The sequence below is a fragment of the Triturus cristatus genome, chromosome 4_2, assembly GCF_964204655.1.
Source record: "Triturus cristatus chromosome 4_2, aTriCri1.1, whole genome shotgun sequence".
Classification (NCBI taxonomy): domain Eukaryota; kingdom Metazoa; phylum Chordata; class Amphibia; order Caudata; family Salamandridae; genus Triturus; species Triturus cristatus.
Window position 1 is genome coordinate 857,305,244 of NC_140586.1, and position 24,238 is coordinate 857,329,481.

General features: G+C 46.1%; 1 protein-coding gene across 7 annotated transcripts in view; it reads right to left on the minus strand.

Moving 5' to 3' along the window:
• LOC146835261 (uncharacterized) overlaps window positions 1–24,238 on the minus strand; it is a 339,148-nt gene that overhangs the window by 203,571 nt on the left and 111,339 nt on the right. For 3 of the 7 annotated variants that reach the window (XM_085602839.1, XM_085602841.1, XM_085602836.1), the window contains exons 3-5: window positions 19,592–19,625; window positions 16,381–16,538; window positions 8,859–8,940 (exon numbers count right to left, since the gene is read on the minus strand). In XM_085602839.1, the coding sequence (XP_085458965.1) occupies window positions 8,859–8,940; window positions 16,381–16,538; window positions 19,592–19,625 (274 nt within the window). Of the gene's footprint in view, window positions 1–8,858; window positions 8,941–16,380; window positions 16,539–19,591; window positions 19,647–24,238 lie in introns of all 7 variants that reach the window. The other 4 variants (XM_085602842.1, XM_085602837.1, XM_085602838.1 and 1 more) reach the window with 2 other exon arrangements.

A 24,238-nucleotide genomic window follows, 5' to 3' on the forward strand; every position in this document is an offset into this window, starting at 1 on the left:
AAGATCAATTCAACCCAATAGGGTTCTATTTTACTACAACAGGAAGGCCACATTTCCGTGGTTGAATTAGGACCCTCAGTGAGAGGAACTGCGAGAAAAAAAAATAAACAGAGCAATGTGCTGAAAAAAGAAGCACGGACAGAAAGTTGCAGATTCCTCACATTACAATATTCCCCAGGTTTCAGGTTGAATCCAGAAAGATTCCTGAGCAGTCTCCTTGCACACTGGCAGGTGGCATTGTTCGACTCAGTGTGGCATCCTCTGGATCATCTGCACCAGAAGTGATGTGCAGAGTGCCTGCATAGAAGTCATGCAAGAGCGCCGACTTCCGGTTTGCGACTATTTTCCGCGCCAGGAGCACAGAGTCATACTAAGGAATTGTGACTAGAGTACGCAAATGAAGTCCTCAAGGATCTCTTATAATGGAAACCACAGTTCGCAAAGTGGGGAAGGATACGAGGGATCAGTAAAGAATCTGCAGCTAGATAGTGTCTCTCCCACATAAGGCATTACCGAAGGTAAGTAATTTGTTCATTTGATAGAGACTTCTAGCTGCAGATTCCTTACCTTAAACTAGATACCAAAGTAATATTCTCTCGGAGGTAGGTCTGCGGTTTATTGACACTAAAAAGTCCTGAAAAGACCTAACGGGGGAAATACCCATCATGCCAGACCTGACTGTCTTAGGCAGTAGTGTTTGGCAAGCATGTGCAGTGATGCCCACGTAATTGTCTGACAGATATCCAGGACAGGGACTCTGCGAGTTAATGCAGTGGTCGCAGCCTTGGCTCTGGTGGAATAAGCCTGAAAACCGTCAAGGGGTTGTTTCGTGGCTAGTGTGCAGCCGATTATGATGCTGAGGACAATCCATTAGGCAATGGTTCTCTTTTTCATTGCTTTGCCTTTCTTTGCTCCAACAAATCCCACGAAAAGTTGATTGTCCACCTGAACTCTTTAGTACAATCAATGTAGAACAAGACTGCACTTTTTGGAACCAGGCATTGAGATCTTTTATCTTCCTTGGAAGAGTAAGGTGGAGCAAAGACAGTCGGCATCAATATGGTATGTCCAAAGTGAAAAGCTGTCACAGTCTTGGAAAGAAAGTATGCCCGGGTATAAAAGACCAGCTTGTCTGGGAAGAAAGTGGTATACAAGGAGTTAAAACAGCGCCTGCAAATCACTAATCCTCCGGGCAGATGCAATAGCCACAAGAAAGACTGTTTTGATGATGAGCAGTCGAAGAAAGCAGCTATGCATGGGTCCAAAAGGGAAACCCATCAGAAACATGAGAACACAATTAAGATACAATTGGGCATATTGAAAGGTGTGGGGGGAAAACATGTGTTGGAAACCTTTCAGGAAGCAGGAAACAACGGGTGACTTGAACAGGGAGGATTGATCTGGCAACCGTAAGAAAGCAGAGATGGCCGAACGGTACCTTTTAACCGTGCCCAAAGCAAGGCTTTGCCAGGGCGCGGGACAATGGAAACAAAAGAGGGGCACTGCTAGAGAACTAATGGATTGGTTAGCACACCAAGCCACAAATGTGTCCCATCAGCAGGTGTACACAGTCTTGTCGAGGGATGCCTGGCTGGCAAGATGAATTCACATATTTCAGAAGGCAAATCAAAAACTCTCAGCTGTTGCCTCTCAATCTCCATCCATTGGTCTACTGCATGTCTTAAGAAAGTTCTTGTACTTTCTCGCTCTTTCAGCGGGCAAACCTGAAGTACAGGCCTTAACGTCTGAGCTTGACTACAGTAATGCACTGTATTTGGGCCTGCCTCACTGCCTGATTAGGAAGTTGCAGGTGGCCCAAAACACAGCAGCCCGGACTCAGCCTGCCTTTGAGAAAAGAATCATTTTAAGATCCTGCTGTTAGTACATAGGGCTCTCTATCAGTCTGGTGCTGTCTATCTTAGAGCTAGGACCGGTTTTCATCTTCCACCCAGTCGCCTGAGCTCTGCCAACCTTTTTCTGGCAAAAACTTGAATCAAGGATCCGGAGGTCAAGGATGGGAGGGAAGTCCCTTTCTGCCATAGGACCTTCAAAATGGAACAAAATCCCTCCAGAGTTACGGAGCTTCTCAGCCTCCTCCTAGTTTCGGACGAAACTGAAAACTTGGCTTTTTAATCAAAACAATTAGTGAGGTCTCCCAGTTGATTTTCACGATGGATGCATAGCGTCAGGACACTCCTCAGAGTACTTTATAAATTATTGTTATATTACATCCATGCAGGTGGAGTGCAGGCAGGTGTGGGTGTAGGATTCGGCCCTGTTGCTGGAACAGGACATCTTCTGGAAGAGGCAGCCTGATCAGAGGACCGTTGCTCATGCTCAGGAGTTCAGGATACCATACTCTACTCGCCCAATCTGGAGCCACCAGGATGACTTGGGTCCAATCAGTGCTGATCTTCTTCAGAACTCGGGGTAAGCGTGATATTGGCGGGAAAGCACACAGGAGACCTAAAATGCATCTCTGAGCAAGAGCCGCCTTGGAAACTTGAGGATGCGGAAGTGCTGACATTGCGCATTCTTGGCAATGGCAAAGAGATCTAACCAAGATTTGCCTCAATCTCTGAAGAGGCCTTGGACCACGTTTGGGTGAAGGTGCCACTGAAGATCTGCGAGCCATCGCTGGCTGAATTATTTCGCTCTGGCGTTTAGGGTGCACAACCACGAAGATGTCCTGACGTTCCAGCCATGTCCAGAGGCGCAGAGCCTCCTGACACAGGGTCCACGACCCTACACTGCCCTGTTTTTTGCAGCACCACATGGCAGTGGTTTTGTCTGTGAACACCTGAACTAGCCTCTTTGATGGATGTAAGGAATGCTTTCAATACCAAGCATATTGCTTTCAACTCCAAAAGGCTGATTTGGAGCTGAGATTCGACTGGAGTCCCCTGATCTCCACCTCTCCGAGATGGCCACCCTAACCCAGGAGTGGAGCATCTGTGACCACTGGGAGGGGAGGAGGGGTCTGCCAAGGATAGAAGCGTGGTTTGTAAGCCACCACTGCAGGTCTTTTGCAGTTCCCTCCAATAACTGGACGAGGTCGGAGAGATTCCCCTGATGCAGAGTCAACTGGAACTTCAATTCCCAGTGCAGAGCCTGCATATGCCAAGAGGCATAATTTACCAGCAGGATGCAGGATGCCATGAAGCCCAGCAGTCTCTGAACCAGTCTCACCGAAACTCAGGATAGAGGCTGAAACATCAGTGTCATACCTGAATATCCTAGACTCGTTGTACTACTTTGGCATGTTGATAGTGAAGCCCAGCGAATGCAGAAGGACTGTTGTAGTCTGGAGGTGGGAGACTACTTCTGGGGTCGATCCTGCCTTCAACACCTAGTCATTGAGGCAGGGGAAGAGTGGTATCCCTAACGTCCACTGCTGTGACCATCGCCATCACCTTTGCGAACAATAGAGGGGCGACTGTAAGGCCGATGGGGAGCACAGCTATCTGGAAATGCTTCGGGCCCAGCATGAGCCACAGATAGCTTCTGTGAGCTCTCAGGACGGTAATATGAAAGTATGCGTCCTACAAACCCGGCACTACCATCCAGTCTCCCGGGTCCAGGGAAGACAAGACCTGAGCCTGAGTGAGCATTAAAAAAATAATAATAATTCTGTTACAAGCGAGGAAGTTGGTCCTCTGTCAGCTGATCTGAGAACGGTGACAAGGGTGGCATGGTTTCTTGAAAAGAAAGGGCATATCCCCGCTGAACAATCTTAAGCACCCATTTGTCCGAAGTTATTGTTTCCCATTGGGGTAAGGGGTGCCGGATCATATCGACAAATAGCTGTCCAAGATGTTGTGAGGACATATTAAAGGGGCTTTGAAGCGGAGTCTGCTCGGGGGAGGGGGTTGCGGACATCTTTTTAAAGGTGTGCAGCCTCTCTGATTTCCTATTTGGTGGTATGGTAGGGAACGCGTCAGGGTTAACTTTGGGAGTAGAGGACTGGACCACTAGACTCTCTGGGGTGGGGTGCTGGCGAGGAAGGCTGAGTCACCGGGAGCTGAGCGATGACTGCGGGTGATGGTTCTGTTCACAGAAGTGTCTGTTCACAGAAGTGTCTGTGCAGGGCTTTGCCCAGGCCTCGAGCAGGACATCTAGGAGGGCTTCATTAAAGTGAGCAAGAATTCCGAAGGGGACACCCCAGGTTGAAACACCTCAGTGAAGACGTTAGTCTTGAGTTCCACCGTGGGCAAAGTTATGTCCAAGACTTCAACAGCCTCCGGACCACCATCACAAAGGAGGCCCCTTTCTACGGAGCCACTGTGGGAGAGGGGATGAGATGAGCGTTTGGTGAGGTATGCGGAACACTAAATGTAAAAAAAGAAAATGGAGAGGTTGGAGAGGTGTGGTGCAGCGGCCAGGGCAGCTGACTTCGGAGCACAGGGTTCACGGCTCTATCCCCGGCTCTGGCCGCAGCTCAGCACCATGTGACTCTGGGCAATAGCTCACTTAATTTCCACGAGGGTCTCCAGCGCCTTGAGACCCATAAGGGTGAGTAGTTTGCGCTTTACAAATCCGGATTTATTTTAAGGAGCCACTGTGGGAGAGGGGATGAGATCAGCGTTTGGTGAGGTATGCGGAACACTGACATCAGCTAGTTCATCATATCATTTATACTCGGCCATGGACTCTTCTAGGGGTCAGGATAATTAGGGCTCCTCAGATCCCCTCAATTAGTGCTCCTCACAGGGTGTTTCGGTGAAATAAGGCTCTGTCTCAGATTCAGACCGCCTTGATCTGGTCGGCGCTGGTGTCAACATTGTGCAACGCCGATTCGGCTTTGTATCGCAATCCGGAATAACTAGGATGGACCTCAGAAGAGGTCACGGAGGCATGGCTGGGGTCAATCCAGATCCAACAACGGATCCTGAAAGGCTGACCAGTGCCAAAGCAACCCACCTATGGAAATTCAGTCGGAGTTCCTCTTGGACCCCTGTAGCCGAAAGATCAAAAGGGGTTCGACCACCCAAATGAGGTGCATGGCCTCATAAAATTCCCTGAGCTGGGAAAGGGGTCGCTCCAGGAAACTTGGAGAGGCACGAGGCCTAGATTTGACACATAATTTCTGCGCCTTGTGCAGTGACTCGTGCCGGCGTGGGGGGAAGTCTAACTTCTTCTTGTGGGACTTACCTGAAGAAGTCCTGGTTCGTGAGGATGACTGGCGGGAACGACTCACTGAGCGGTCCTGGGACCCCTCTCTCTAACGGGACTAGAAGCAGTGTGGAGTGGTGTGCCGAGTGGCCAGGAGTTTCACGGCTCGCTGGCAGATTGCCTTCAGATGCATGCTTTTGAAATCTGGATAGGCCTTGCAGTCGTGGTCCAGCTTCAGGCACCCCAATGGGCGGGGGGCTGTCACAGACATTTACCAGTCAGGCCCCACAAGGTTTAAAACTAACAGTTTTTTGGGGAACATTGGTAAAAAAAAGATGGGGGTAAAGGGTAAACTGGTCAAAAGAGTAAGCAATCTGTTTTTTAAATCCAGTAAAAAAAAAAAGACACGTATAAGGAACTGAGGTCAGTGCGCTGGGGTTGCATCTATATAGGCACAGTGCACATCACTTCCAGAATGGATGATGCCAACAATGCCACGCAAAGTCGAACAACGCCACCTACCAGCAGGCAAGAGAAATTCTCAGAAAACTTTACAGATCCAGTCTGAGGCCTGTGGAATATTCTAAGATAAAGAATCTGCGGCTAGAAATCTCTACCAGATATGTTCAATATGAGGTCCAACACGTCAGTCCAGGCTCCACATTTTAATCCTCCTACTTGTGATATATTTTATTGGACTAAAATATTATAGCAAAGCATCAATGACTGAATACTGCATGTTTCCTCATATGGAGGTGATGTCTGTAGAAAGCAGCTTGGTGGGAAGTTAGAATCACAAGTGTAAATGTGTTACTAGGGAGGGACATGAGAGACACGCTCAAATCCCTACCACAGGCTTTAATCTGAGTCAAAATAGGCATTGGCAATGTGTTAGACCTGTCAGCCCTTTGGGTGGTCCCTCCTCATCATTATTTATTTTGTCCCACTTTTGCCTCAAACCCTGTTGTAATTTTTCCTTTTTGGGAACCACCAGACTTTTTAGTGTTGATGCAGGGTCAGGGAGCCATTTTCCCTACCCCTGGAACTTCTGTCTGAGGGCCTGAGACACAAAATGGTGGCCACCCATTGTCACCTGTGACATCACCAGAACTCACTGGAGGTTTCCAGAACATTCTAGAACCCTGTGACAGTGGGAGGCAGTTTAGAATGTTGGGGGGCCATCCCAGAGTGGCAGTTGGCAACTGACTGGAGAAGAGAGAGGACAGAGTTAGAAGGAGGTCGGAGTAAGGCAGCAGAGGTGGAAACCAGTGCTTGGAGTGGGGTCCAGAAACCCACCCTTGATGCTAGTCTCTACTGACCAAGCCCAACCTAAAGCCCTGTGTGGGATCAAGACCAGAAGAACCATCTTAAAGAACTGAATATTTGGAACAGGCCTTAAAGAAGAAGAACAGCAAGTTCCTGACCTGTTCAGCAGTGTCCTCCTGGAGTCCTGACGTCGAGAAGCCTAGAGACCTGGGGCCTGAGGTCGAGAAGCGGCGCTGACAGAAAGCAGACGTCGTACCCGGAGCCGCCAGAGGTCGAGTGAGGGCGCCGACGGAGGTCGAGGAGAGGCGCCGGAGTTCGAGTCGGGAGTCACCTGAGGTCGAGGTGAGGCGTCGACGGGGGAGTGAAGTCCGCCCCCCCGGAGTCACCGGAAGCTGAGGTGAAGCGCGCCGGAGGTCGGGAGTGGAGATCGCACTCCGGAGACACCAGGAAGTGGGGAGTCCGAGTCCCTGTGACGCCGGAAGGCGACATCGAGTCGAGACCGCCCAGCGACATCGAGCCGAGGCCGCCCAGCGACATCGAGTCGAGACCGCCCAGCGACATCGAGCCAAGGCCGCCCAGCGACATCGAGTCGAGACCGCCCAGCGACATCGAGTCGAGACCGCCCAGCGACATCGAGTCGAGACCGCCCAGCGACATCGAGTCGAGGCCGCCCAACGACATCGATCCGGAGCCGCCTCACGGCGTCGACACGGCGCCGAGCGGTGCCGATCATCGTGAAAAGGACAGTAAGTGGTAGAGGGGGCATCTGAGGCCCTGTGGAGTCCTAAAAGACCATCCTAGAGGTTAAAGGGGTGATAGAACCAGCCTGGGAGTGCCAGGGGTGAACTGAGACTGGTACAGTGACCTCCATAAAGGGTTGTGTAGTTTGGAGGGCCAGATCTTTAGACTACTCTTGTTCTGCCTCAGCCTAGGCCCCAGCCTTGACCAATCTAGGTGGGACACCCCCATGCCATCCAAGTGTCCTTAAGTTGTGTATGGGCAAAGTAAGACCAAGTGACCTCATGAAAATGATTTGAACTGTAACTGTCATTGATTGTTTTACCTTATTTATTGGAGGTGCTTTATTTATTGTCATCCACTAATTTATTCCTGCACTATATTTATTGTCTGACTGTATTTATTTGCCATCTGTATTTATTGCACATCTATTTATTCACTGCTTAATGAGGACCTGAGCCTATTTATTGAAATTCCAATGTAGTATTATTTATTTGACCTGCTCTTTTAAAGCAAAATCTTATGGTATTGTATTTATGTTATGAAACCTGCAACTAAGAGAAAATAAGATAAAGACATATATATTTTCAACTTGACTTCCATTATTTTTACGGTGTAGTGTCGTTTTTGGAACGGATGAACGCATGGTTATTGTGTGGGTGTGACGTACGCTTAACACGGTGCCTGACCCCAACCGCTCGAGCCAAGCTACCATTGTGCTGGGAACCTGGTGACTGCTAACCCGGTTGCCCGGTTTCCAACACAATGCCAGTAGGTTTTGCCTCTAAAAGGCTAAACTAGTGACTATGTCAAGACGAATGGCTGGCAACACTGAAATGGGACTTCTGTTAAAGAAAACCCTATCCAAGATGGAAGCCTACAAGTGCGTCATGGAACATGCAGGCATTATGCTACATGGTCACCATATTTAATTTAGCTTTCTAACATAGCTGTTGGGCATGTAAGAATGGTAAATTAAAATTATGCGAAAAAGTATGAAAGAAGGCTAGCAACACAGCAGAACATTGAAGCTGACGGCACCTTATTTATATAAAAAAAAACAACACTAGGGAGGAAATCTATCAAATCTAAATCATACTACAAAAAGCCATTCAAATCATGAGTTGGGTGCTAACTCCACACCCAAAATAAGTATATGTTAAGAGACTTAAAAATCAAAAAACATTAACCCAAATACTGACAAGAGAACAATGATCTGCAGGTAGGAGGTCATCCAGCCATATTACACTCATGAGAGGCAGGGAGAGTGCCAGGAATGCGGAGGGCGAGATCCCGGCTGAAGGAATCAACAGATGTGAGAGGGGAAAGGGGAGAATAAGAGTGACAAAGGTAGGTACATAAAAAGAAGAAATGAAGAGGGGTAAAGAAAGAGGAAAGAGAAGCAGGTGGGGGTAGCAGTGACATACATCTGAAACCCAAGAAGAACACAAACATCAACATTATCCAAAGCAACAACTGGTATTTTGGAGGGGGTGTAAACAGCATTGTAGTAATAATAAAAAATAGTTTCCAGTGCAAACTCTACGAATGCAGCCCAACTCACAAACATTACTAAAGATGGCTGATACATGTTAAATAGTATAGAAATCATGTGTAGAAAATACCATATTCATACAGGGTACAGAAGAACCCCAAATTGTGCAATTGTGTTGGTACGGTGCTTGCAGGTCTGGTTTATTCTCACTAACATGATGGCGCTGCACAAATCGAACATTACCCACCTTCCAGGCTCTGGATCCTCTGGCGCTGGTATTCTCGATCCTTCTCCAACCGCAGGACTGTCTGGTTAAGGGATGCAATACTCTGCAAGGAGAAATATTGACATACAAACTGTGTTAAAAGATAAAATATTATGACAATTCAATACTACAATAAGGCAGAGCTGTGGCTTGATACCTTAGTAATTCTAACCACTTGGCAAATAAACCTTGCCCTCTACCTTGTTTCCTGCACCAGTAACTAGAATTGGACTAATGGATGGAGAATCTATTAAGAACATCCATATCGAGCTGGTTGAAATATATTTGCCGACCTTTATCTCCTACCGACCTCAATGGAACACAGATCCATTTGCGTCATTTCTCCCCTATGGGTCATTGAAAGGGAAGGGGGTCAAGACAAGTACCATGCTTCGCCATTTCCTTCACGGTAACTACAGTCCACTGCAAAGCCAATAGAGAATCCAGCCATTCGTTTTTCTTCCACCAGGAATCAGTTTAAAATTTAAAAAAGATAAATTTGCCTTTCATTACTTTACCCAGAGAAGTCAATGCATATCAATGAATGAGCAAAATCCTCACACTCCTAGCAGAATAACCAATACAGTCCACCATTTTGCACTTCATTAGTGCGGTTTCTGATGGCTAATTCGGAGAGAAGGACATATGAAACATCATAGGAGAAGGTTCACTGTAAGCTATGTCTCTTATAGTCTCCATCTTTCCAATTGCTCCCATTTTATTGTTTCTGTGTACATAGATAGTTCTCATGATGAGGGGAGAGGAGGGGACATGTACCATACTCTATACAACAGGGTCTTTAGGATACCATGACCTGTGCTTAAAAGTGTGACTAATACCAACTAATTGACGATGGTGCACATTAAGAAATACTTCTCCCGGAAAAGCAGGCATGTGCATAACCTGCAAACATTGAGGCGTAAATGGTAAAAAAAAAATAGGAGAAAACGTTTACGTTTATATAGTTGTTAATCTTTGATTCTTCACAATATTCTTGACACGATGCACCACAAAGAAGGTGTAAGGGCTGTGAATTTAATTGTGTTTAACTTACTGTCCGGCTTGGATATCAACGACCAAGACAACAGAGGTGTAGGTTATACAGATGTATTCTTTACATCATTGAAAGAGGCTGCACTATTGACAGGGGTTGGAAGCTTCAACAGCCTCTAATCTTTAAAACACAAACCAAAGGGTCCCTTCTCAGCTCGAGCGGAACATGTGTACCAAGCATGATGGCATAGAATTGAATTAGCGTTAAGTAAACTGATTTAAAAAGAGTAAACTGAAAATGAAGTTATGGTTAAGCACAGAAATTTAAAGTAAGGTACCAATTGCAATTAACAACTGTAGGAGAGTAGGGTCTGCTTTCTATGTTCACCCCCACTTTTTGCTTTTGCTTTACTGGTTTTCGACTTAGATGTGGCTGTGGGCCTGCTAATCAGACCCACAGCCCTGCTGTTCTCTCTCTAAATTAATACTATGTACTTTAGGTGCATAACCCATTTGGATAGGATCACCTTATTGGCCCCTGTACAGTGTACCCTAGGTACCCAGGGCATAGGTGTACCCTAGGCCTACCAGAGGCTGCAGCATGTATTATGCCACCCCTGGCCTGGCCTTCCATTCTGACACAACTGGCTGATCACTCAGCTGGGCAAGGTCGTGTAATCACCCCTTGCTTAGGTGTAGTATTCCTATACCTAACTTACATATAGACACATGTGTACCTATCAGTCACTCCTATGGCAGGCCTTGACAATCCTGGAGGCAGAGTGCTTGGTAACATGTGAGATGGTGCTCTAGCATGAGCTGAGCCTGTCTGCAGCTTTCGGAACCTTGTCCTTATAGCTGTTCTATGATATAGCCTACCATATACTCTTAAAGTGCCTTACAATCTTAGACGGTTATGGTAACTATGGTTTGGCTTTATCGAAACATGTCGTGTAAGGTGTCTAACACTGTGGAATAATACCCCCATGCCATTTCTGGACATGAGAATATTATTCCCCCCTTCTAGAGGGAAAGACATGTTAAAATCATACTTCAACTGTTAGCCTCTGACCAAAGCCTCAGCATCACAAAATGGATGCTGCTGCCACGACACAAGTCTGACCTCCTGCAGCTGGGAGTGATCCCAGCCAGGGAGGCCTGGACAATAGGTTTCCTGCTTGGGGAGGTGCTAGCACCTCCCCAGACAGCCTTTAGTGTATTGGGGCAGGGTGGGCTGAAAGGAATGAGACATGCCTGGGGCACACAAGGTGTTCCTTGCATAGTCCAGTTCAAACCGGCTCTGGGGCACTCCAGCCCCAGCTCTGGCGCGAAACTGGACAAAGGGAAGTGGGTGTAACCACCCCCTCCCAGGTCCCACCCATAAGGCGTGACCTAGCAGGTATCCCAGCCCCCCAGATTAGTACAAGAGTGGGAGTTGGGCCTCAAGACTTTAGATTATCCTGAACCTGCAAAACTGAACAGAAACTCTGGACCTTCGACATTCGACGAAAGAAGAAGACTGAAGAATCTCCCTTGTAGCCAAGGAGTGGCTACCCTGTGCAAACAGGCACCATCAAGAGACTACCCTTTGCTTTGCGACCGTTCTACGAGGAACCGATTGCAGAGCCCGACCAGAGCCTTGACTTCCAGACTTCTCCGACCCTCATCCACATCTGCAGCAGAGCTGAGATCCGTGGAGGCGACGGGCGACGTGGGACCGGCTACCTGGAAAAAGTGGCTAGTAACTTACAGCGCAGCTTCTGAGGTACCCTCGAAGTTGTGCACCGGGGATTGAGAAGCCCCAACCCCAAGCACCATCTGCACCGAAGATCAGCCCCCCACACTCCACGAGTCCTGCGTGGGGCCCTTCAGCATTTTCCTGCTTGCCGCGTCTGTCCGGTTGCTTGCCCGCTGGCTAGTGGCCTTTGTGACGACGCTCCCTGAAATCTTCTGCGCTGGTTTGGCTCCTCCAGACTGGCTCCCGCTTCTCTGCAAAGAAGAAGCACCCCAGACCTTCCTGGTCTGCACCAGAAGCAAGTCCTTCGTTCTTCGTGGGTTCCGCTTGCCAAGGCTTGGTGAGTCCTAGTCCAACTTCGACGCCGCCGACAGCAAGAGCCTTCGTGGGACAGCTCGCCTCCTGGTCCTGGTCGTCCTCGACGCTTCCTGGTCCTCCTGGCTGCAGCGACAAGCTTCACCTTCACCTGCAATCTTCACGACATCGCCTGGTTCCTTCCTGGTTCCACGTGGTCACTGGCTAGTGACCTTGACTCTGTCCCTTCTGCTTGCAGGTTTCTTCTCTTCTTGATCCCAGCCTTGGGATCCACCAGACACTCTTCACTGACTGCCTGTCAGCATCTTTCTTCAGGCATCCATAGGAGTCGACGACGAAAACGACGCATCTTCACCCCTATGCACCCGCAGCCTGTGGGCTAGGTAACTTGGGTACTCCGGTGCTCATCAGGATAGTGACTATCCTAGTGTCTAGTTTTCAAGTCTCAACTTCCTAGCTACTCCGGAAGTGTCCTAAATCTACCGTTTTCTAAACTGTACTATTGCTATTGACTTTTACGCATTACGCGTGAGTGTTTCCACTCTGCACACGAATCCCGTGGGCCTCCCACTTCCTAACTAACGCTAGTGTAGTGTAGCCCCAGCGATTCCCTAGGCCTAGGCCTATTCTATTTCCGTGACAGTGGTTCTTATACCACTTACTTAGTATATGGTTTGCGTGGCCCCTAGGGCTTAACTGTATTACTTACCTGTGTGACTTAATGTATGCTTAAATAAGACTGTGTTGTACTTACCTCTAATCTCATAAAGAGTGCTGAGGGTTTGCTTAGAATAAATACACTTTATTTTATATATATATCTGTTGTGGTGTCCTTTCATTTGGTATTCAAGGGATTATATATGGTATCACAGCTGGCTTCACATGCCATTCAGAGTTTAGCCTAAGACTGCTCTTGTCCATGCTACCACTAGGATAGCTGGTCTATAAGGTTGACTTTACAACCAATCACCATAAGGGTATTTGGACTGATATAAGGTGTACACTAGAACTAGTGACATCATACATCAGGCCAACTTCTCACAACAAGTGTAACAATTATCTTACCATATTGATCAATTATGACGTCCAGGAGATCTAGTCAAGTCAGATAAGCATGTCATCATGAGCTTTAGTCAGTAAGTCACTCTGTCTTTTCAACAATTGGCCCATATGGACTCTAGATCCTCCCAGTGTGACCATTGTGCTGATAGGCATTGTTGGAGCAGGAGCATGTACAGCCTAGCAAGGGGGGCTTTGGCTATGCATGAGGCCATCATACTGAAGGCGCATAATTGTCCTGTTAGCTGACAATTTGGCTGAACAAGAGGCAGAATCTGCTGGAATACTTGCACTCTTGCTTGGCTGGGGTACGCCTTGCCAGTGACTTTTAAATACAACCCACAGAAAGGGCTGGATGTGAAGGAGCTGGAGGTGGGAGCATACAGTATTTATGGTGAAGCCTAAACTGTGGAGGAGGGTTACTGTGGCTTGGTTGTGACAGACACTTTTGTTTGCTCGCACTCTTGATCAACAAACATCGAAGTAGTGGAATACATGAATGCCGCTCCTTTGGAGATGGACAGCTATCACGATGAGGCATTTTGTGAATACCCTGGGGGCAGTGGTGGCACTGAATGGCAACACTTTGAACTGATCATGTTTACCACTTACCTAGCAGCGTAGGTTGTGACAATCCACAGAATGGATGGGTATGTGAAAGCAGGCGTCTTTCAGATCAAGTGCAATCAAGAAATCGCCTTGCTGCAGCGGATGGATGACGTCCTGCAGAGTGACCATGTGAAAATGTTGAGAGGATGCAATTCTTGAGGGGCCGGACGACGAGTATGGGCCTTAGAGACGCATCCTTTTTGGGAATTAAAAAGTGCACCCCCTATCCGTGGTGCTGTGATGGCACTGGTTCTAAAGCCCCCTTTGAGAATGAGCGCTGGTGTTCTGGGGAGGAGGAGTGTCTGTGGCGTGGAATGTTAGGTTGGGTTGCGGTGAGCTCCAGGCAGTAGCTGTGCTCTATGATGGAGAGAACCCATTGGTCAGAGGTGATCTCTGATTAGGAACACATCCCTGTAGTCTGCCTCGATTGTGAACATCCTTGTAGGCTGCCTCAACAGACATTGTATGATCGGAGCTGGGGGTAGAAGGGAGTCACTGCTTGGAAGAGGCGGCCTCTTTAGCTGAGCCTCCTTTGCCCCATTCCTTGTGTTGTTGCTTATGTAGGTCCCGCTAGAATGCGCCTGTGTTGACTAATGATGGTATTGTTATTACTGCCTCTGAAAGGAATCGGGAGTGTCTGGGGGAGTGGTCTCACTGCCTCCTCTGAACTGTGGCCTTCAAAAGAACCCCCTAGGAGTGGATGTCTGAAGGGCACCCATAGCCTTGGCAGTGTCGGTGTCTTTTGTGGGTTTTTCGAGCATTTGGGATATCTGCTGGCTGTAAAGATGTTCACCATCGAACAGCAGGTTTAACAGATGCTGCTGTATAGCTGTTTTAAAGCCAGCGACATAGAGCCAAGCATGACGTCTGACCAGGATGCTGGTGTTAACTCCCCTGGCAGCAGTTTCTGCCACATCTAGGACACAGAGGAAGGTGGCATTCGATAGGGTCTTTCCTTCAGTATCTAGTTTTTGCCAATGCTGCCTATACTCCTCAAGGAGATGTTTGAGAAGTTCTACCATCTCACCATAATGCACCCTCACTTATCGGGAGTTGGCAAATCTCCAAAGTGTGGTTGATTGAAATTCAATTTTTTTACCTGCTGCGTCCAGCTGTTTATTTTTCTTGCTAGGAGATGGAGCATCCCCTGGGCATTTGAACGGTTTAGCGCTGTACGGACTACGATGAAAGTCTGAAGGTACGTGGCCACGGACGAAGGGCAACATTGGGTGATGCTTTATATTTTTTGTCGACCCTAGGTGTAATGACTCTTGCCTTGATTGGATCTTTGAAAGTCTTAGGACGTTCTTGAGCTTCCTTTTTTAGCACTAAGAGGAACTGAAGTGTACATTGGGTCTTTGACAATGTTTTGACCAGAAGTCGTCGTCCTTCTGGGCAACATGCATATCAACTTTACGATATGCGGCTGCCCTGTGCATGACTTTGTTGTTTGTGTCACCCGGGGATTGACATCATAGTCGTCTCACGGGCCATCTGTGGATTCAGGGTCATAGGGTTCATTATAGGGTTGTAGCCGGAGAGGGGAGTGTCGACAGCTCCGAAGGCTTCTGTTGGTGGTGACCATAGCCCAAAAGCAGTGGTGGCCCGGCAGGCTGCTATTGAGACTCTAGGCTCAACGCCCGACCTCCACTCCGGAGGTGCCCTGCCTGTCTACATGGTTGCTGTGCGGCCATGGATTGTGTATGGGTTTGATCATACTCGGACAAAGTATCCCACAGCCGTGCAGCTTTGGGATTTTGCTGCGGCTGTTCCCCCTTGGATTCAGATGTTGAGCTCGCCTCCAAGATGGACTGTACTAGCTGGTCCTCTGATGGACATCCTCCGCATCGACGTTGAGTTGACCGAAGATGTCAGGGATGTCGTTGGACTACTACCTTTTTATTCTCTGCTGGGCCCATCTCTGCTAGCGTCTGTACCGAATGGTGTTCTTTGACCAGAAGGTGAGGCAGGCCTCACATGTGGTGTTGTCGTACTCAGTAGAGAAGCAGAGATTACCAATTTGAAAGTGGTTGGCCCAGGGGAATTTCAAAGGGCACTGGGTGTAGCAATGAAAGGGTGTCCATTCACCACTGACCTGATATTCTCGTTAGTGGTTTTCCAAGGACGATGGGCAAAAGGCCTCATTAGGGGGCAAGAGGGCTTGGTCGTCTCTGTTCGATGTGCAAAAAAGAAGAGGAATAGAAGATACAGTTAAGTACCTGCATAGCACAGGAATTGATCGGTCGAGTGGGTCCAGAAGTGCTGTTAGGCATTGAATGCGGAGCCCAATCGGTACATGTCGGAACCCGGTGGCAGAAAAAATGGACCCGGTGCCCATGTGCATTACCAACTAGGAGAGGAGTCACAATACCTCATAACTGGAAAGACTAAGAAAAACAAGTTGCGAAGGTTAAAGCCTAACACTAAAGGGTAGGAGTATGCAGAGTATGTGTATCTACAGCTACACATGCTATGAACGTATATATACACTTATAGCATAACAAAATATTATATACAAAAGAAAAAAGATTTGAGTGGTAATATGAAGTAAAACATACTGGGGGTGAGGACCAAACTATCACATGAACGGAAGTTAGTCCTTCATATTGGTCTTGGTCATAGGCCTCTGGAAGTAACCAAAAGAACACCAGGCAACTGAAATATACATACATACAATGTTTCCTGAAAGAGCAGCTAGGTCAGACTTTCAGAACAAGAGAAGGATGATCACCACTCTGAACTGCATTCATTTCAGTGCTTCTGCACCTTTATCTTTGGACTCTGTGTATGTACCTTGGCTTGAGATGCGAGCTGGTCGTCGATAGCTGCCAAGTCTTTCAATGACATCCTGTTGTGAGCACTATCAGCACAGGTGGAGCAGAAGTCCCACGGTCTGTCCAATGACTCATTAAAGGAACCCTTGTTGACACTCAGTTTGTCAAACAGTGGCTCTAACAGAAGACAAAGGAAAAAATGAACAAAGTTAATTATTCTCTGTTTGCGCAATTGTATTCATTTTTTATCAAAGTAAGTCCAATGCCAGCAGAAAAAAAGTATGTGCTTATAATGAACTCTGCTTTCTTTTTGGTGTCTGAATTTAGAAAAATATGAAATATACCAAAAGGCGAGTACTGGAAAGCCAAGTATTCCACAGATTCAAAAAGCGCATTGTGTGGAAAGGTGTTTTGCATGCTCGTTCCTTAGCTTCAGCTCTTGAGCAAGTTTACATGATGACTGAAGGACGCGCAATCTGTTATTACACCCAATTTATTTGACTCACTCCATGAAGTCCTGAGCAGAAGAAAGGAGTGTGGAGCTGAAAGGTAGGTGTACATATCTAGCGCAGTAACAGAAATCTGGGATTTGCTGGATTTCTGGATAACCTTCTAGTGCTTTGGATGTTTTGAACTGCCACGGGACAGGGCATTCATTTCACGACTCACTATTGGCTTCGTCATGGGGCTAGATACACGTTACAGCAGTCAGACTGCAGTATTCATGTTGAGCTATCATCCTGCAATCATGAACAGTCTGACACATCAATGCTTTCATCTTTTCTTGTGGCACTGTCAGCATGTGTGGTGGTTTGCATTCCAGGGATCTTAGGCAGTGCGGTTCCTTCTGGTGCAAGTGGTCATTGTTTCTGGGGGGCCGTACTCCCTGTAACTATTTGTGATGGGGTAAGATGTATTCTCTTCTCCAGTATGCAGGTTTATGATGCACCCGGCCTACTGCTGTCTAGTGGATGCTGGGTCAAGTTCTTCGTGGATGGCAATGAATTCTAGAATCAAAGTGCTGTCTTCATTTTTGCTGTAAGTCCAGCACATGGGATTTAAATATAGAGGTTGGGCTTGAGCTCTGTGTTCTGCCTTTCATTCGCCTAAAGGAGCAGCCATGGAGAGAAGATGGCGGAGTAGGCAAACAGCCATCTTTAAGATGTAGCTTGGAGTTAAGAACCCACTGGAGTGATGCGGGAGAGGAAGGAACTTGTAGCACTTGGTACTGGACATTTTCGGAATGAAGCACCCCGACAAGCCCTTTAAAGTAAAAATATGTAATTGTTTATGCAATTCACCTGCCCCCCTGGAACCTAGCTTTGGCAGCAAGAGCAATTCCACAACTGTCCTCATTGAGGGATGGACACTGTGCCCCATGCGGATTCCAATTGGGTCTTTAGTTCTCTTCACCGTTCCCATTCTAGATCTGGGGCCAAATGTACTAAGCATTTAAAGGTCACAAACTTATATTCACCATTTGCAGTTAAAATACTTTTTTATATTCATTAAGCCCTTTTTATGCATTGGAAAAACACTTTGACTTCTAAAACAAGATTCTGAATGAATACAGATTCTGTATCTGAAAAGGGCATGTCGTGGGAGTCCCTTCCAAATACCAAATCAGTATATAATGTGTCAACGTTGGACCCCCGAAATCCAGGCACAAAACATTGATTTTTTATAACCGACACCTCAAAATAGTGGGAGCCTATTCACAAAAGGGAAGGTGTCCCCTTGGGACTCTAACCCCTTTGGGAATGTTAAAAGAAAAAAGCTTGTTTAAGAGAAGGCAGTGATCCAGGAGACCACCATCTCCTCTTAAACTTTAACAAATATTGAAGCTTTTCTTTTAAGATGCACTTAAACAAACTGGATTACATTTTTTTTTTTTTAAGTCTGCTTTATTAAAACGCAATTGCAAACTGTAGTCTACTGACCCAAGCATGCCACTATCGCAGTGATAACTTCCAATCATAGTGATTCCGAATTTGCGACCTACCGCATAAATATGCATGATGTAGGTCAGATTCCGACCCACTACAATTCAGAATTTTAAGAACTGACCTATTAGTACCTAGGTCAGTTCTTAAAAATTCTTTACTAGTAGCAAATTACACCCAGTATTTTGTGACTAATAAATACGGCACATGGACTTTAGTTTTTTTCATGCTGTCCGCAGACAACCTGAATGCAGGTTTATCCATGCTAATTTCTTATCTATGTTAATATATGATGCTCTATTCACTTCCCCCTCACCCGACAGCCATTGGAATGAATACTAGGTCTGTTTCCTCTTGGACACACCCTGCTGGATTGCACAGGAGTGCCAGGGACTCCACTGCACCCTCTTGAGTCCATTCGACTGACTTATCAATCAAAGATCCATAATCAATTCTAAAATGAAAGCCCTTCTTGTGCCTTTTTAGATCCATTTAAGTTATCGCCCTGTGACCCATACCATTGTCGGTTTCTTCATATCAAGTCACTGAAAACGTCCTCGCGCATATAAGAGTGAAATCCTAAAATGGGAAAGAAAGCAAACAGCATCCGTAGTATGTGGGAAAAGACCTTTATCGCAGTGACAATGTGACAGAAGCACACCCGCACCAGGTAGGAGATGTGGACTAGAGCAATCTATCTAAAGTATCATTAGCCATTGGCCAAGAAGCTGTGCACCGCACAGCTAATGACTAAAAGATACTGGTGTTCGGCTGCATGCTGTGGACACACGAGTGCAGCTTGACCTAGTATCAGATTCACTCCCATTTACTCCAAGTGTGGAGAATCATACTCGCCTTGGAAAGTGTACAGAACAGTCTTTACAGTGAAAATTCCAGTCACAGTGTGACTGGAAATTTCACTGTAAAGACTGTTCTGTACACTTCCTGGCACTACACTTGTCAACCTTATGCCTCGCAGGCTCCATGTTTATATTTAGTGGAACATGTCTTGTGTTAATTCTGCAGATGGGGAAGTGTCCTGGATGCTGCAACACACGCTGAGTGGTGGCACTGGGACCCTCATGCAGATGCCCGAGGGGCCTGCTGTCTGCTTTTCTGCCCTGAAGACTCACTGTAAGATAAGTGGCTTTGGCGAAAACTCCTTAAGCGTCTGCCTCAGGTCCCAGTCCCTGCAGTGGAAAACTGGGAGCAAACAGAGAGAAAACACAGTCTGGGAAATGAAACAGAAGAAAATGGCAGCACAAAGGGACAGAAGAGAGGGCTTACCTTTAGGAAAGCTCCGCTCTGGGTTCAGTCTCTGCTGGAGAAGAAAGACATCAGGCTATGTCAAGCATCCATTAAAAAAAAAAAGTGTTTCTTTTTAACACATTGTTCATAAATATACAACACTGAGGTGTTTCTTACTCAATACTTCTGCTTACTGCACATTTTATTCTACGAAGACGTAATTATTCAATGATACGCACAACATCTCCGTATCCATCAGGACGGCTCCTACCCTGCTTCAATTACTTAAAGAGCTGGAGACACCCCCCTTTAAAAACCACCACATCATTTGCTCTCTGACATCAGCTATCCCTCCACTTACACATTGACTACGTCTGTACCTTGGACGCTGTACAACATTTGACTGAGCACTTATAAACCAGCTACCCATCAACCAGCTACCCCTGAAAGTAACGCGTCAACATTGGCTGTGCCTTGACCTTGTACGACATTCCGATACCTTTCGGTGAGGTTCTCGCTACATAAAGGCCTCATCCATACAACACACATCCTATGTTGTAGGCATGATTGTAATAATTCATCACACCACATCTTGTCTTGATAAAAGTCTGTGCCATGTGCCTGTGGGGTAATGATTGAGAACAGCAGACGCTGCTCCATAGTTCAGCATTTAGAACATGACCTGGTGCCTTTTGCAATATTCGTTAGACTTACCTTCGCCCTCAGAGCAGGCAGACACAGGCAGGGACTACTGGAGTGGCCATGAAAGAAAGATCAGAATTTCAAAGTGCAATTGTGAAAGAAAACACCCTGAAGGAAGAATACTGCATTCTCAAGATGGGCAGGCCTGCGAATTGTGCGTCCTACTAAGAGATTTACTAGTGATCCCGGCGACAACAAGAAGTGTGTTCATGTCAAATGCAGTGGTATAATAAAGCCGTGTGTGTCCCAAATCAGTGAGGGGCGCCCTGCATCCGGCGGATAGTGTGATCCAAATGCATGGCCATTCAATCAATATACACCCTACAATTCAAGATGGCGGTGTGCAGAAGGGCGTTTCCACTTCCGGTCCTCATGTTACAGTCCAGGACATCCCATGCTTTACCACATATAAGGTAAAGAGGTAAAGAGGCAAAGAGCACCACGTCCACTCCTGGTTTAAACTTGCAGGAACAGACAGTACACAATGCTAAACTTGTCCTGCTGCCAATTACAGAAAAAAAGAAGCTTCCTCACAGATTTGTTTTACTACAAAGGCCCCCATGTTTCTGGGATGCATTGGTTATCCCTATGGTGCAGCTTTAAAAAAGACCACAAAATGTGACAAAAGCTGCCATTCTTCCAGGTAGAGAACTAGGAGGAAAACTGCACACACTTTATAATAAAAGGGCTGTGAACGTGCATACAACAATACAATTGCGATTTTAAATGTACTGACTCATCCTATATATATATATATATATATATATATATATATATATATATATTGTGATCTCACCCTCACGAACAGCGGTTAAAAGCACCCGCCCCGAGTGCAGCAGCAAGGGTGAGACCGTGAGCCTGAATGTAATTCTGCTTGCACCGCCGAAGAAAGAATGGCGCAACATCCTACCAGCGCCGCTGACAATTATTCAAATTGTAGGACTGAAGTAATTCATACAGAAACCTGCAGGATGCCAAACCTTTCTTTTTCTGGCAGGCGAGGGACTCAACAACATCATGGCACGCTATATGGGGACATCACAACCAGACTAACTTCGAAGGGCTTGATTATGCACCATGTAAGTGGAACTGTATTTGCTTTTAAAATCGTCTATGCAAGACCAAGACTCATTCAGAGTTAAAAACGATTTGTTTTTCATCCAAATCAACACACACAGACATGGCAGCCAAGGAAAAGGCATTTGGACCTTAAACTATCGTAGTCCTTCGTTACTTGCTGTGAATTTACATCCCTCCAATGAAATCCATTCTTTAATGTTTTTAAACAGACATTATGTGAAAGTGTCAGTTGATATGCACTGAGGAAGGCTGATATGCCGAAATGCATTTGCACCATTAAATCAACTTGAAAACTGTCCTGTGAGTGCTTCGCATCCTGTAGCCTGAATTTATTATTGTGATCTCACCCTCACGAACAGCGGTTAAAAGCACCCGCCCCGAGTGCAGCAGCAAGGGTGAGACCGTGAGCCTGAATAAATAAATATATATATATATATATATATATATTATTACCTACTGGCGGTCGCCAGTAGGTAGTTATAGTTAGGACCACGTTTCCATAGGAAAACCTCAACATTCTATTTTGAATAACTTTGGCGCCGGTCGACGAATCCTCGCGAATTTCTCAAAATAGGTGGGGCGCTACGCTCCGCTCCTACCCTGAAAGTCTCGGGGGGATCCGTCAAGCGGGGGCTGAGATAAAAGGGGGGTCCCAAAACGCGTTTTTCCCATGCATTTTTCCATAGGACCTTTAGAACGAGCTACAGCCCGAACGGCTGAACAGAATTACTCAAAATTTGGCAGAGAGGTAGTCCCTAGGTCAAGGAAGTGCCTTTTGTAGGTTTGGTGTAAATCTGTTCAGTAGATTCTGAGAAAATAGCCTTTAAATCAATATATATATCTGAGCCCGCTTACGGTACGCTTACCGTACGCTTACGGTAAGCGTACGGTGGCGTGCGCGAGCGCGATTCTGATTGGCTCTTAGATCTTAGTAAACATTCGAATCGGTCGAAACCAGGAAGCGGCGGCCGCCATTTTGTGTATTTCACTCTGAAAAAAAAGAGTGAAAACAAGGAAAGGGGGCAATGAGGAGAGTTACAGACCCCCTAACATTTGTAAGGGGGTCAAAGAAGGACAGAAAAGTACAAAAAAACCATTTATTGATTTTAAAAAAAATCACGGGGTACGCGTACGGTAAGCTTACGGTAAGCGTACGGTAAAAAAAAAAATAAATAAATAAATGAAAAGCAGATTTAAGAGTTTAGATATTAGGGAGCTCTAAAAAGAGCTGTTGTGTTTATGAAGTCATTTTTTAAGTGGTACCTACAAGTAAGTACCGATGCAGAGTCTAAGGTTCAAGAGGAAGACTCTGTTCCCTTCATCATTGAAGTGCACACCATCTCCTCTATAAATGTCTTGCATGTCATAACGCAAGTTGTTGTGGTAAATGGCACCCATACCATAGTCACGGAGGAAAGCAGAAACAGATTTGTTGACGTGCTTTCTTGCTTTGTCAATCTGTGGACAGAAATGATTGGACCAGTTCCATTTTTGCCTTTGGCATATGTTGGAAAACACAAAGGCAGTTTTAGGGAAAAGTGTAAACAGTTGTGCAAAGGTGTCCTTCATAAGCATTTCCAGACCTACCCCAGTCAAAGTGCCTAGGTCATTGCCACCACAGTGCACTATTAGGAGGTCAGGGTGTTGGATTTGAATGAAGGATTTCACCAATGGCATCAATTGGTGCCACTTTAACCCTCTCTGACCAATCCATTTAATGTCTACATTTGGCAAAGCAAGGTCTCTCACCATACCTGTTTTCTCTGCAAACTTTTCACTCCAGAAGACATAGCTGTGCCCTACAATCCACACTGTGAACATCTTCAAAGGAGAACTGGATGCACTCAGGAGGTGTCTTTCAGTAGAATGGCAATATGAAAAGAAAGACAGTTTGGAAATGGAGGCATACATATTTTTTACAAAACAAAAAGAACTGATTGGCTGTTTCATACCATTCTAGAATAAAAACTAGGCTGTATGTGTAAATTAATAGAAGCATGTTTTGTATTGGTAAAAAAAAATGTGTAACCAAAGAACAGTACTATGGATTTGCTGTTAGGTTTGAAAAGTCAAGCACTCTTGCTCTGTGGAATTGAAACATTGTTTGGCGAACTTCTGACCTAACTCAACACAGCAGTGTTCCATGAGCTGTTGCTATGGTAGCAGGCAGAAGTCAAGTTGGGGGAAGGGTACTAGGCAGAAGTCAAGTTGGGGGAAGGGTACTTTTGGAAAAGGGTTGGTTTTCAACCAATAGAAATGTGTGATTACATTTGAAAAAAAGGGGGAAGCACTGAGATTTGAAACTTACAAGTATATGTGTGGAAAAATAGAGGGAAAGTTTGCCATTATCTGGTTCTGCTGAGAGGAGAGAGGTGAACACAACAGAGATCCTGGCTCTGATAATCTGCTGTTTGAGTGTCACATTTCTTTCACAACTAACTAATTTTAAAGGTGAGTTTACAGTTTGAGAGGGGATGTATGTGGTAACTTAAGAAATGAATAATAGAAATGGAAATTGTTTTTGTTGTAGTTACACATGGTGGTTTCATAATGTGTCAGTCTGTAAAAGTGATTTTCACTTGCCCCGAAAAAAAAAAGAGCAGTAAGTGTGCTTTCAAATTGGCAAAGAAATTTCGTTTTGGGACTAATGTGAAAACATGACTCTGTGTCTTGCTCTGGTGATTTCACAGTTGCATTAGATGGAAAGGGGGAGCGAATTTTTGGGGGAAGAAGCAGAGTCTTAGCACACACCCATGTGCTTGCCATGTATAGTCATGCACAGTATTTACAAGCGAGTGGGGTTTTCAGGTTTCAGTCTGTAATGCAAATACATTCAGCATCACTAAGGCTGGTTGCCCTTGCTGGAGTGTAGGCAGTCACCGAGAATACACATGGTGGTGGTCT